Below are 13,511 nucleotides of genomic sequence, written 5' to 3' on the forward strand. Positions count from 1 at the left end.
GGCTCCATACTCCCTTCCAGAAGGATGGGCATCTGTGACCAACCTAGTGATATGTGGGACAGTCCCTGGCAGATACCACTTGAACACTCACCCTCTCCGGGGGCCCTGGGAACCCACTGGGCACCCTAACACATCACCCTATGAGCGCATTGTCCTTAGCCCATGGAAAACCCAGGCACGGCAACAAGGCCTTTTCGAGTGCAAATCCCTGAGCACATTCTTGGCTCCAGCTTGGGAAGAAGAGCCCAAACTTCAGGCACAGTACTAAGGAGATCCCCTTTTATTACAGAGATGCTACTTGGAAGGCCAGCTCTGACAGAGTGGTCAGCAGATTTACACAAAGCCTCTGAGTCAGACAGACGAGGTTTGTGCCTCTGGAGAAGAGAGATGAATTCAGACACTTGTGTACAAACACGCTTATCACAGATAGAATGCCTCAACCACAAATGTTCCCTGAAATGGCTTGAAAATCACTTGCGAGAAGAGATGGGCAGCTTATTGCTGCTGAAACAGCACCAACTGAACCAGTTTCTTCAGTGCCTCCTTGAGCTCCTTGTTCCTCATGCTGTAGATGAGAGGGTTCACTGTTGGAGGTATGACCGCGTACAGCATGGCCAGTACCAGATCCAGAGCTGGTAAGGAGATGGAGGGGGGCTTCAGGTATGCAAAAAATGAGGTGCTGATGAACAGGGAGACTACGGCCAGGTGAGGGAGGCACATGGAAAAGGCTTTGTGCCTGCCCTGCTCAGAGGGCATCCTCAGCACAGCAGTGAAGATCTGCACGTAGGACAGCACAATGAAAATGAAACACCCAAAGGCTAAACAGGCACCAACCACAATAAGCCCAACTTCCCTGAGGTAGGAGTCTGAGCAGGAGAGCTTAAGGATCTGGGGAACTTCACAGAAGAACTGGTCCACTGTGTTGCCTTGGCAGAGTGGTATTGAAAATGTGTTAGCAGTGTGCAGAAGAGCATTGAGAAAACCACTGGCCCAGGCAGCTGCTGCCATTCTGACACAAGCTCTGCTGCCCATGAGGGTCCCATAGTGCAGGGGTCTGCAGATGGCAACATAGCGGTCATAGGCCATGACTGTGAGGAGATAAAACTCTGCTGGAAATAAAAAAAAGGAGAAAAAGACCTGGGCAGCACATCCTAAATAGGAAATGGCCCTGGTGTCCCACAGGGAATTGGCCATGGATTTGGGGACTGTCGTGGAGATGTTGCCAAGGTCCAGAACAGAGAGGTTGAGGAGGAAGAAGTACATGGGGGTGTGGAGGCGGTGGTCGCAGGCTATGGCTGTGATGATGAGGCCGTTGCCCAGGAGGGCAGCCAGGTAGATGGCGAGGAAGAGTGTGAAGTGCAAGAGCTGCAGCTCCCTTGTGTCCGCAAATGCCAGGAGGAGGAACTCATTGAGGGAGCTGCTGTTGGACATTTGCTTCCTCGGGGCTTTGTGGACTGTCCAAGGAGGAAAAGACAGGGGCAAGTTAGAGGAGGCTTCTCTGAGCCAAACCCACTCTGTGTCTCATAGAAACCCCCACCTTTCCTCTGCCCTTTACCTTCACTCAGCTCCCTCTCTGCAGCTCTGTTTACAGTGGCTGAGGGAGCCATGTGGAGCAGGGGCCTCTGCCCATGGGCTCCAGAGGAGTCAGTCCTGCTCTGCTGGGGGGTGTAAATGGAGGTGTCAAACTGACCCTGCTATGTGGTGGGATACCTTGGGACGGGCGCTGGGAGCTGGGAGCAGGGGACTTGGTACAGGTATCAGTGGGAAGTTTCTCTGTTTACCATAATGAGAGCTGACTACACCACCCATGCCAGCTGTGTCTGAAAGAGAAGACCCTTGTGAGGGATTCATCTCCCCCAGCCTTGCCCTCTTGAACAGAGGTGTCTGTATCTGAATCAGTCACACCAGCTGCCACTCCAGCAAGGCAGAGAAACGGTCGAGTGAAGGCAGGGCGTGACCTGACCCTTTCTAGATGTCTCTGTCCCAATGAGATAGACCCTGTCCTCATGCCAGTTTACAATGTGCACCCTTCCTGCAGGCACTGCAGAGAGAATGGGAAGTGACTAGCTCTGATGCACACATGCTGCAGCAGATTATGTCCACCGCGTATGTGGAATGGCTGTTCAACATTTGGAAACCCATTTTTCTCTGCAAAATGATCAGTGGAGGAGTCTGAGGATATACATACATACATACATATATATATATATATATGCACACACACACACACATGCACACGCACACACGTATATATCTGTATTTTAGATGCCTCCTTCTCACCATGGGAGAATTCTTTGAGGGGGTAGAAATCTTTGGCAGTTCAATTGCTCTCAGCATGAGCCCTTGTGCATCCCAAGAGCAAAAAAGAACTTGCTGTGACTTTGAATAGGGTCACGGGACCTGGTCTGTCCATGAGTCTTGCCCCTCACTGCCCTGCACTTGCACCTCACTCAGAGGAAGGGCAACCACATTCACAAATTCCGCTAAGAAAGAAACTAGACTGAGCTGGGAGCAGAGGAGTTCAGATTCACAGTGATGATTTCCAAATTCTTCGCTCTCAGCCCCGAGGTCAAGAGAGTGATGAAGAGTGTGAAAAGGTTTCTGACTCACAAGACCAGACCAAGGACTCTCAGATCTTACAGAAATGCTCCAGTGAAGCTGTGCTTTTCTGGAGGGCAGCTTGACAGCACAGCCCCGAGAAGCAGTCAAGGGTCCTAAAGATGGACTCTCCTAAAAGGAGAGTCAGTGCATTCCCCAATCTGATGAAATGCATTGCCAGGAGCCTCACAGGTTGGAAGGGGATTGGGGCTTCTCACTGCCAGGAAGGGAACACCATGCAGGACACACAGGGCCGGTGTCTTAACTGCAGCTGAACACCCCCAAAAGGTCTGAGAGAAACCTCAGCAAGTCCCTTCATCCCCACCTCAGCCTACAGACAGCACCACCATCACCTGCTTGGCCTCGTGAGGGTTTGCCTGACCTCCTCCTTGCAATCACAGAGATGCCCCTGGACAGGGCCCTGCCTGTGGGAGGTTTGTGGAGGGCAGGAATGAGCACACAGAGGGTGGGAGGGGGTCTGTGAGCATCGACCAGGAAAAGACACTGGGACAGAGAAAGAGCTGCCAGCAGGGACAGCTCCAGGCAGTGGAGATGGGCAGGTAATGAGAGGGAAGTGCAAACAGAAACATTATGGGTGGATGGAGTTGAGCAAGTCATGGTCAGGCCCTGCAGTGCTGACACCTCCCTCAGGGAGCTCAGGTCTCTGCTGCAGAAACCTCCCAGTAGCAGGACACTGCCCAGGGCCATCCCCATGGTTGCAGGTGCTAAGGAGCAGGTCAGACAAACCCTCATGAGGCCAGCAACAGGGAAGCTGGTGCTGTCTATAGAATAAGGGGTGGCTGGAGGGACTTTCAGAAGTTCCTAGCAGACACATTGGCTGCTCCTGGAGACTGTTAAAGAGTCTCAGTCTGTTGTCCAAGCCTGACAGCTCCCTTTTGTTTTCCTCTTGCCAGGTGGTAGGAAATGTAAAGCACCATCTCGGGAAATCGGCTTCTCTTTCAGGAAATCCCTGCCTTCACTTTCCTTTTGAAAAGTCCCCTCGGAAATGTCCTGTGCATGAGCTGGAGCTATGACCAGCCCTGACCCACACAGCACCCTCTCAGCAGGAGAATGAACCTGCCCTGACAGAGCAGCCCCATGGGGAGCTCCCCGAGCAGGCTGAGTGCTGACCCTAGCAGACGTCAGAGTCACTTAGACAGGTACGCAGCAACCTGGGGCACAGGGACACTGCTCCGAGTTACAGTACTGGGCAGACCTGTGTGCACACCTCAGCTTCACACCCCTGCAGGATCCCTGGGAGATGGTAGCAGCATGCCCTGTCCCTGAGATGGTATGGTACAGAGTCCCTGCTCTGAAGCACCTCCTCCTCCTCTGCACTGGAGAAGCCAGCAGAGAGAAACTAAAAATCCTATCAGTGATGCGATGGGATGCGTTCAGAAGACCCCTGCAGGAACCTCAGTAGCGTTGCCCTGCAGCCAGAGACTTACCTTGTCAGGGGCTGTGAAGATTTCCCCCACAAGGAGCTCTCCTCTCTCCTCCCACTCCACACTGCCTTGCACTTCTCTCTGCTTTGTCTCTTCTCATGTCAGCAGCAGCAGGCAGTACCCGGAGCCCTGCTGCTCTTTGCAGAGGAGCTGCCCCTGCACACAGCTGTGTCTGGGCAGTGCTGCCCAGTTGCCATGAGCTCCCTCCATCCCCAGATCCTGGCCCCACTCAGGAGCAGAGGCCCAGATGAGCCCATGACTTTCTCTGTCCCTTGTGCTCCCTCCTCCTGGGAAATGTTCACTGGAATAAACTAAAATAATCACTCATGGTCCCTCTCAAAGCACTGAAGGAAGACTGATTCCAGCATTGCAATTTGTCTCATCAGAGGATGGTTATCTATGAAAGGTGGAAATGTCCCCTTCTGGAAGCCCCTATTCCTATGCCTTCACTAGGCAGGACACCTTGAAGTGTACAAGAAGGGAGTCCATTTACCCATGGTTCAGGTGTTGGTTCAGATGAGTCAGTCTGGGCACCTTATGCCAGTTTAGAAACCCCTGGGCTGGAGTGGGATTCAGATCCCTCCCGTGAACTCCACAAACACACAGGAGGTGGGATTCCCTTTGCCAAACCTGAAGTGAGCACAACAGAGGTGTCTGCATGGGAGCTCCTTGTCTAAGCTCCCATTGTGATCACTGGAGACAGAGCGTGAGAGTCATCTGGTTGCACACAAACACCTGTTGACAGTTGAAGAGAGAGAGGTGGTCCAAGGCATGTGCCAGTGTCTGCTTCTTCTGACGGAGCAACTATGACACCCCCAACCTTCTAGAGCCTGAGGTGGGGGCCAGGTGGGGAATGGCCTTGGCCATCTGAAATGACCCTAGATGCCTACTGCAACTAGAGCTCCACACATTATGAGGCTGAGACACAAGCAGATCTGTACAATGCAAATAGCAAATGCAATTCAGTGCAGACACTATTCACTGACATAAAGGTAGGCCATAGGCAGGGTAGCACAACCCCAGGTCTCTAGCAAATATAGCATGGGACCTACAGGAAAGCCATGTCCTTTTGCAGTGGTTGCTGGGAAAGTACCCCAGGACAACTCCGGTTTCCTACCAGGGCCGAAACAACTGAATCCTTCCACTGCCTTTAGGCCAAGTCCATCCCATCTACATCCAACAGTGTTGCATAGATGGGAGGCACATCACACCAAGGTCTCTGCTCTAGTCTCTGCACTCTCAAACACTTCCAGCTATTTTCTCCATGAAAAACTTCTCATCTCTGGATCGTGTGAACAGGGACTGTGTTAGTGATGTCCACAGGTTGGTTGGATCCCAGGACATCCAGGCCCAGGCATTTTTTTCAGTGGCACTTGTCCTTCCTGGAAATTGGTTCACCTCTGTCACAGGTCACAAGGTGCTACAAAGTCAGTTCGGGCAGCCAACCCCTCTCCTGCCATTTCTGCACAGCCCAACTCTGTTTCTCCCTGGCCTTGAGCACTGAAGCCTTTGCTCTCTTAGTGGGAACCTCATTCCACCATTACATTGCCACCTGCTATCTATGCCTGTATGTCTCTGCTCCGAGGTGGGGCCATTGCACACACGGTGTCCTTGGCCTTTGGTAACAGGTTTCACCACAACCAGTCTGCTCTGTGTGCCAAAGCTGAGGTTCTGCAACTCAAATACACAGAAGTGAATGCAGCCTGGGGCACAGGCGTGAGCAGACGGAGATGCACAAGGCAGATAAGGGTGATGCTTTCCTGGATCTGGAAATTGCAAATAAGGAGGAAGTGATCAGGGATAGGATAGTGTCAGCCTTGCCTACAGTGACCATGAGGAAGTGGAGTCCCAGATCCTGGGGAGAGTGAGGAAGGACAGTAGCAGAATACAGAGCCTGGACCTCAGAGGAGCAGACTTTGGCCTGTTCAAGGGACTGCTGGGGGGAACCCATGGAAGGCAGCTGTCAAGGGCCCAGGAGATCAGGAAAGCCAGCAGGTCTTTAAGGACAGCACCTGCTAAGCACAAGGATGGGCCATCCCTATTCTCAATAAAACTAGCAGATATCTCAGGGGACCAGCTTGGCTAAACAGGGACCTCACACCTTAGCTCCAGGGTGATAGGGCAGCATACAGAAGGGCAAGGAGGGAGAGGCAAAGGAGGCACTTAGAAATATTGTCCAGGGTCATAGGCTTGGTGTTAGGGAAGAAAAAGCTCCCCTAGCACTGACACTTGCAGGGGATGTCAAGGGCATGAAGATGAGCTGCTATTGCTTCCACAAGAATCAAAGAATAGAAAGGAAAATGTGGCCTCACTGCTAAATGGGACAGGGAATCTTGTAGCAGCAGATGCAGATAGGTCTGAGCAACTCAACCCCTTGTTAGCTTCCGTTTCCACAAGCAAGGTCTCCTGGAGTGTTGTGCCTTGAGTCAGGACTCCAGAGGAGAAAAACAGCCAACAGTGGACGAGGTTAGTGAGGGATTATTTGTGAGAACTCAAACTACACAAGTCAATGAGGTTGGGTGGACTGCAGTCAAGGATGCTGTGAGAGCTGACTGCTGTCCCTGCAAGGCCACTCGCTATCATCTTTGAAAGGTTGTGGAGATGGGGTGATGTTGCAATGACTGCAGAAAGACAATTGTTACATCCATCTTCCAAAAAGGCCACAAGGGCAACCTGGGGAGTTGCAGGCAGTTCAGCCACACTTTGCTTAGCAGTGAGTCATGCAGCGAATCCTCTCAAAACACAGTTCTGGGCACATGAAGAAGAAGGTGCCTGGGAACAGTTAGCATGCATTTACCAAGGGTAAATTCTGCCTCACCGACCTGATTGCCTTCTATGAATAAATAACTGTATTTGTGGATGGAGAAGAGTAAATGTCCTTTACCTAGACTTTAGCAAGGTGTTTGACACTGTCTCCCACAACATTCTTGCATGCACGTTAGAACGTTGGAGTCTAGAAGAGCAGACAACTGGATGGGTTGTAGATGAGGGCTGCCATTCAGAGGGACCTAGAGAGGCAGGAGGAATGGGCTGTCAGGAACCTCATGGAATTCAACAAGGACTGTCAAGTGAGTTAAGAGTTAACAGGACTGAAAAAGTCTGCCAACTGATATGCTCAAGGCTGCAGACCAGAAGAGTTAACAGGACTAAAGAACTCTGCCGCCTGACAAGGCCAAGGAATCTGCATGGACCCGCAGGGAGGGGAGAAGCGATACGGAGGGGTTGTGGTCTTGCCTCGCTAGCAGGGTCCTTCCAAGCAGACAAACAAACAGTCCTGTGATTGTGAAACTTGCTAAAAGTCAGCAAAAGCAGTGTTTGCTTAGAGCCCCAGCCATATAAAAAGAGACTTGGCAGCTAAGAGAGTTGGAGCAGGGATGGGAACGTGACCTGACCATCCTCTCCAGCTGGACTATGAGTATCCCCCCCTCCCCTTTTCCTGGGACGCTGGGTTAAGGTAACTCCTCGAGGTTGAGAGTCCTCTCACTAAGAGAGTGAACAAGAAAGCTTTCAAGTAGGGAAAAGCAGTGCTTCCAATTACTAGCGCAGTAACTGACGGTTTCGGGTTATCCTTTCTAAAGCAGTAATTGCATTATTTCGGGCTATCCTTTCTAAATCAATAATCGATGATTTCGGGCTATCCTTTTTCGGGCTATCCTTTCTAAATTAGTAATCGCATTATTTTAAAGGATGTTACTAATCTAAGAGATTGCGTGAGGAAGTAAATGTAGTTTTTTATTACTTTACTGTCTCAGTCGTTACTATCAAACCTTCTCCTGCATGGGTCTAATATGTTCCACTTGCATCTCGTGTGTAAGGGGACATAAGTCTAGACCAGCATAACATTGAAGGCAGGTATGCATAAAAATAAAAGGAGGGAATGTTAAGAAAATGTCCACTATACTTGTTGGGGCCCTTGCGGTACTTCAGAACAACAATCTATATGAAATATAGATTGTTGGAACTACACTGTTTAGGATTAGTTGCTTAGCACAACTTGCTTAGCATGAGTAGCTAAATTTGCTGAAGCCTTAGGCCTCAGGCTGTAGCCGCTGCTACGTGCTTTGAAGTAGTTTACCAAGGACACTGGTGCAGCTGGGAATGATACATCCTGAGAAAGTACAGATAAGCTAGCAGAAGCCAGTGGGAACCAAGGTTAAGGGCTAGACAGCTTTGCTAAACAAGCAGCAAGGTACAAGGCATGACCGCTGCGTGCGTGATCGGTGCAATGATTGGCTACCTGTGACATAATCTGTATGAACCACAAATCAAGGGCCAGAGCGCCGAATACCTGTACTTATAAAATGGGCAAATTGCTGAATAAAGATGGAATTGAACCTGCATTCTGTGAATGCGTATGATTCATTCCCGTCACTCCCGCGGACCGCGACATCTGGCAACCCCGACGTGATACTGCGGAGGAGAAGCTGGCTTTGCTAAGAGTTCGAGTAACGGGAGTGGATACCGCCTGGGAGGCTCGTGCCCAGGGAAAACGAGCCTGGCCGTCTGAAAAAAGACGGGAAAAGAAAAGTCGTAGCTACGCAACTCTTCTGACCGGTGAGTCAGGCGCCCTTGTGAGGCGGCGGGCGGTATGGGAAACGCTGTATCAGCGGTAGAAAAGGCCACGTTAGAAAAACTGTTACAAGTGGCAGCACAAACAGAGCGACAGGTGGAGCGCCAGGTGCTGGTGGACTCGCTGTTGTGGGGAAGGCGGCGCGGTTTGTTACGGGAGTCCAGCCAGGTCTTTAGCGCGGAAACCTGGAAGAAGGTTGGGAAGGAACTGTGGGAATCCATCCAGAACGGAGAAAAAGAGGCCAGGCATCTGGCCAAAACATATCGAGACGTGCGGCTCATGATCGAACAGCTGCACAGGGAGGCACAGGCGACCGCCGCCATACGGAGGGTGCTGCAGGCGGAGCCCTCTGCGGCGGCACTTTCGCCAGGGAATGAGGACGAGGGAGCGGAGTACGCGGTGCCCGTCTTTGATACACCATCCTCGGGGGGGCCCTCGGTGACAGATGAGCCCTCCCCGCCATGTGCAGCACCTCTCTCTAAGCTAGAGTGGGAGGCTTGGGGAACTGGCACAGGATATGAGGATTTGCCACCGTACAAGAAAGGGGACATTGCTGACGCCTTTGTCGCCCCCCCCCGAGCCGTCTGCTCCCCCTATGGAAGTGGATCCGGCCGCTGTGCCATTACCTGAGGAGGAAAGCGTTGATCTGACTGAATATTCAAAGAAAATGGAGGAACTGTTGGAGGAAATGAGGAGGTTGGATAGGGGGTCGAAAAAGGCGCATGTGAGGGAGGCGTATAAGAAGGCGCATCAGGCCATTGTGGACGGCCTGAAAGCGGTTGAGGAACGGTTCTCCGGGGATCCTGCCGGCGGATCCCAGGAGAACCAAGAGATCGCTCCCAGAGACTGGGTGATTACCAACGTACTCAAAGGGACGTGGTCCCTTGAACAGGCGGAGCAGCATCTGCAAGCCTGGAAAAAAAAACCCTTTAACACAAAAGGAATATCGAACGATTTTGGACCGTTTACCGAGAGCACCGGAGAAAGCCCTGCCACCTAGGGACCCTGACTTTGACATGGCAAAAAGGTGGCGCGGGATCATTCAGAATGCTGAACTGGTTGGGGACATGCAGTTTTTCCCTATAGTAGCCCCGGTGGTGACCACGGGATAGGGACAGACGAGGTGGGAGCCTCTGGATTGGCAAGTGGTAACAAAGCTGCAACAGTTGGTAATGCAGTACGGGATAAACAACCACCAAGTGCAAGCACAGCTGAGAGCACTGGTGAAATATCAAAACCTGGTGCCGAGTGACATCCGCGCCCTTGCCGAACTGATTTTGGGGCCCACCTCTTTGCTGGTGTTTTTGAATAAGTGGCAAGAACTGCTTGATCAGTGCCAATTATCCAATTTGGATTTACCGGCAGATGACCCGTTACGTATGACATCTTTGGACATGCTGATGGGCAGCGGGACTTTTAGGGACCCCGCTCGACAGGCGGCACTGCATCCCCGAGTTCTGATGCAGTCAAAAAACGCTGCCTTAGAGGCATTCGCCGCACTGCCCCAAATAGGGAAGGCCAATCCGCCTTACCTGTCAATAAGGCAGGTGGAAGACCAACCGTTCCTGCAGTTCGTGGACAGACTTAAGGAAGCCGTTGATGCGGCCCCGAACGTGCCACAGGATATGAAAACAATCATGGTTAAGGAGATCGCTACGCAGAACGCCAATCCAACCTGCACAAAACTGCTCGCCACATTGCCTCCAGGAGCGACTTTGCTCCAAATGGTGGAGATTTGCTCCCGAGCACCCATGGAGCTAGAAAAACAAAAAGCGAAGATCCATGCTACTGCATTAGCTGTGGCTATGAAACAGGGCCCTACACAAGGAGGGGGCAGCCACAAAACAGAGAACTGCTACATCTGCAGACAGCCTGGGCACTGGAAGAAACATTGCCCCCACAGATGGCTGGCTAAAGACAACCGTACCTGCCAGTGCTGTGACAAGTTTGGGCACCGGACAAGCGAATGCCGATCTAAATGCAAGAAAAACGGTTCCCCGTTGTCGGGAAACTGGAGCAGCCGCGCCTGGGACGCGGCGAAGAAATATCCCATGGTTGCCTCTTCGAACGCCACGCAGCCACAAGAGGGAGCACCGGAATCGATCTGGCCCTGGCAGAACCAGTAAGCATTGCCACTGAGCAGGTCCACTTGGTAAATTCAGACGTTTGTGGCCCCTTGGGGGGGGGGGCTGTCGGCCTTACTGATAGGACGATCATCTGCCTCTAGACAGGGAATTTTTGTTCTCCCTGGATGTATCGACGCCGACTACCGTGGACCTATAAAAATCATGCTGAAGGTCTTCTGTCCCCCAGTTACAATACCAGCAAAAAGCAAAATTGCCCAATTGATCCCTTTCAAGTCTGCGGTCCCCCTGGCCAGCAGAGATGATCGAAGGGGAGGTTTCGGCTCTACGGGGACGCCTCTGGCCCTGTTCTCGACCGCCGTGTCCTCAACTAGACCCACTCGAGAAGTCATCATTACCTCTCCAGATGGAATGAATCACCTAAAAGCCGAGATGATGATGGATACCGGTTCCGACGTCACCATAGTACCTCGCGACTCCTGGCCTGCCGCTTGGGCGCTAGTGGATAGCACCACTGCGGTACAGGGGATTGGTGGTTCAGCCCCCACCTGGAGAAGTGCGAGTCCCGTGGAGATCTGCGACGAAGAAGGTCATTTGGGTGTAGTAACACCATACGTAATGAATACCCCTCTCTGGATTTTGGGTCGGGACCTCCTGTCCCAGTGGGGGCTAGTTCTCTCGTGCCCTTTTTAGTGATGGCCGCTGCTGACACTTCTCCGCCCACGCTGAAAATCACATGGAAAACTGACGAACCAGTGTGGGTCGAGCAGTGGCCGCTGCAAAAGGAGAAGCTAAAGGAACTTGACAAATTGGTAGAAGAACAGCTACAATTGGGACATATTCAACCTTCAACCAGCCCATGGAACACACCTATCTTTACCATACAGAAAAGGTCAGGAAAATGGAGACTGCTACATGATCTGCGAGCTGTGAACGCAACAATGGAAGATATGGGAGCATTGCAACCAGGACTGCCATCACCTACCATGCTCCCGCGGGAATGGAGTCTGCTAGTAATTGATCTGAAAGACTGTTTCTTTAGTATCCCCCTACATCCGGAAGACTCCAAACGCTTTGCATTCTCAGTGCCTACAATAAATCGATCTGGCCCTTCGAGACGCTATCAGTGGATTGTTCTACCCCAAGGTATGAAAAACTCCCCCACGATATGTCAATGGTATGTAGACCGAGCCTTAGAACCCTGGAAGCGGAGACATCCCGAGGCCATAGTATACCACTACATGGACGATATATTAGTCGCAACAGAAACCCCGCTGCTGGAAAAGAGTCAACGGGAATTGAGTCAACAACTCCAGGCCTGGGGTCTTAGCATCGCCCCTGAGAAGGTCCAGCAACACGTACCATGGAACTATCTTGGTATGGTCATAACCGAGACCCGAGTCTATCCAATGAAAACCTCGATCATGCGGAAGATCGCAACAGTGAACGATGTACAGAAACTTCTTGGGGACATTCAATGGATCCGTACTTACTGCGGCATTACCAATGAGGAAATTCAACCGCTGGTGAATTTACTTAAGAATAGCAAGAACCCCAGAGAAGCAAGAACGTTGTCTCCTCCGGCGCAGGAAGCCATGGCTAACATCGAAAGGAAGCTTGGAAATGTGCAAGCCTATCGCTATGACCCCATGAAACCCATTGACATAGTGTGCTACAATAAACAACAGGAGGTGGTTGGCATAATTGGTCAAACAAACGAGACAAATCAGCTCACGATCCTGGAATGGGTATTTTCGCCAGTCCAGCCACGCACGGTGATTATGCCCAGGAAAGATGCTGTGGGAGAACTGTTACTAAAAACAAGACAGCACGTCCGCATCATATCAGGGAAGGAGCCCTCACGAATCATTCTGCCCTTGATTTCTTTGGATCTCGTATCCGAATGGGCCCAACAAAGCGTTTCGTTCGCCCTGGCGATGTGTGGGATTCCCCTCGACAATCACTACCCAAAGCACCCACTGCTGCACACGCAGTTGATGCTTGAGGAAAGGAAGGTAATGGCAGATGGTCCCCTCCGCAACGCGAAGTCCGTTTTTACGGATGCTAGTGGTAGAACAAAGAAGTACGGATACGAATACGTGAATGTACGAGGAGAGTGGGCTCGAAAGATCATGCAAGGTGCCCCCGAACACTCCGTGCAAATTTTAGAACTCATGGCAGCTGTACTTGCGTTGAAGGACTTTGCAGAAGAACCTCTTAATCTTATAGTTGATTCACTATATGTGGCGGGTGTGCTACAACGACTACACTCTGCTCTTATTGGGCAGACCGCTAACCCCAAGATTCAGGCGTTGTTGATACAAGCAGGCAGCCATTTAAATTCTCGCGTTCAGCCGTTCTGGTGCACACACGTCCGTAGCCATTCAGGGCTGCCGGGAATATTGGCGGAGGGCAACCAGCGCATAGATGCCCAAGTCTCAGCCGCCGGTGAAGAAAAAACTAGGCTACAGCTGGCGCAACGATCTCATGTGTTTTTTTCACCAGTCGGCTAGATCTCTGCAAAAGGAGTTCAACTTATCCCGGGCAGAAAGCAGGGCCATAATGGCCGCATGCCCTGATTGTGCACACATTCCCCCGCTGCAGGACACAGGGACAAACCCACGCGGGCTGGAACCTCGCCAGCTATGGCAGACCGATGTCACAGAAGTCCCCGCCTTTGGGCGACTGCGCTTTGTCCATGTATCAGTCGATACATTCAGTAAAATGACCTGGGCTACTGCCACAACTTCCACGCGCTTCACTGCCTGCTGCTTGCATTGGCTGCAGGCCTTTGCCGCGCTGGGGAAGCCAGCT

At 51.7% G+C, this 13,511-nt stretch overlaps 1 protein-coding gene across 1 annotated transcript; it reads right to left on the minus strand.

Annotated features, from left to right (window-relative positions):
- Positions 1-495: 495 nt before the first annotated feature.
- On the minus strand, positions 496-11,161 carry LOC136992968 (olfactory receptor 14A16-like). The gene is made up of 3 exons (XM_067302987.1): positions 11,144-11,161; positions 10,541-10,587; positions 496-1,375 (listed from the first exon to the last, which is right to left on the minus strand). The coding sequence occupies exons 1-3, from the start codon at positions 11,159-11,161 to the stop codon at positions 496-498; spliced, it is 945 nt and encodes a 314-aa protein (XP_067159088.1).
- Positions 11,162-13,511: the final 2,350 nt, after the last annotated feature.

The sequence above is a fragment of the Apteryx mantelli genome, chromosome 11, assembly GCF_036417845.1.
Source record: "Apteryx mantelli isolate bAptMan1 chromosome 11, bAptMan1.hap1, whole genome shotgun sequence".
NCBI classification, from domain to species: domain Eukaryota; kingdom Metazoa; phylum Chordata; class Aves; order Apterygiformes; family Apterygidae; genus Apteryx; species Apteryx mantelli.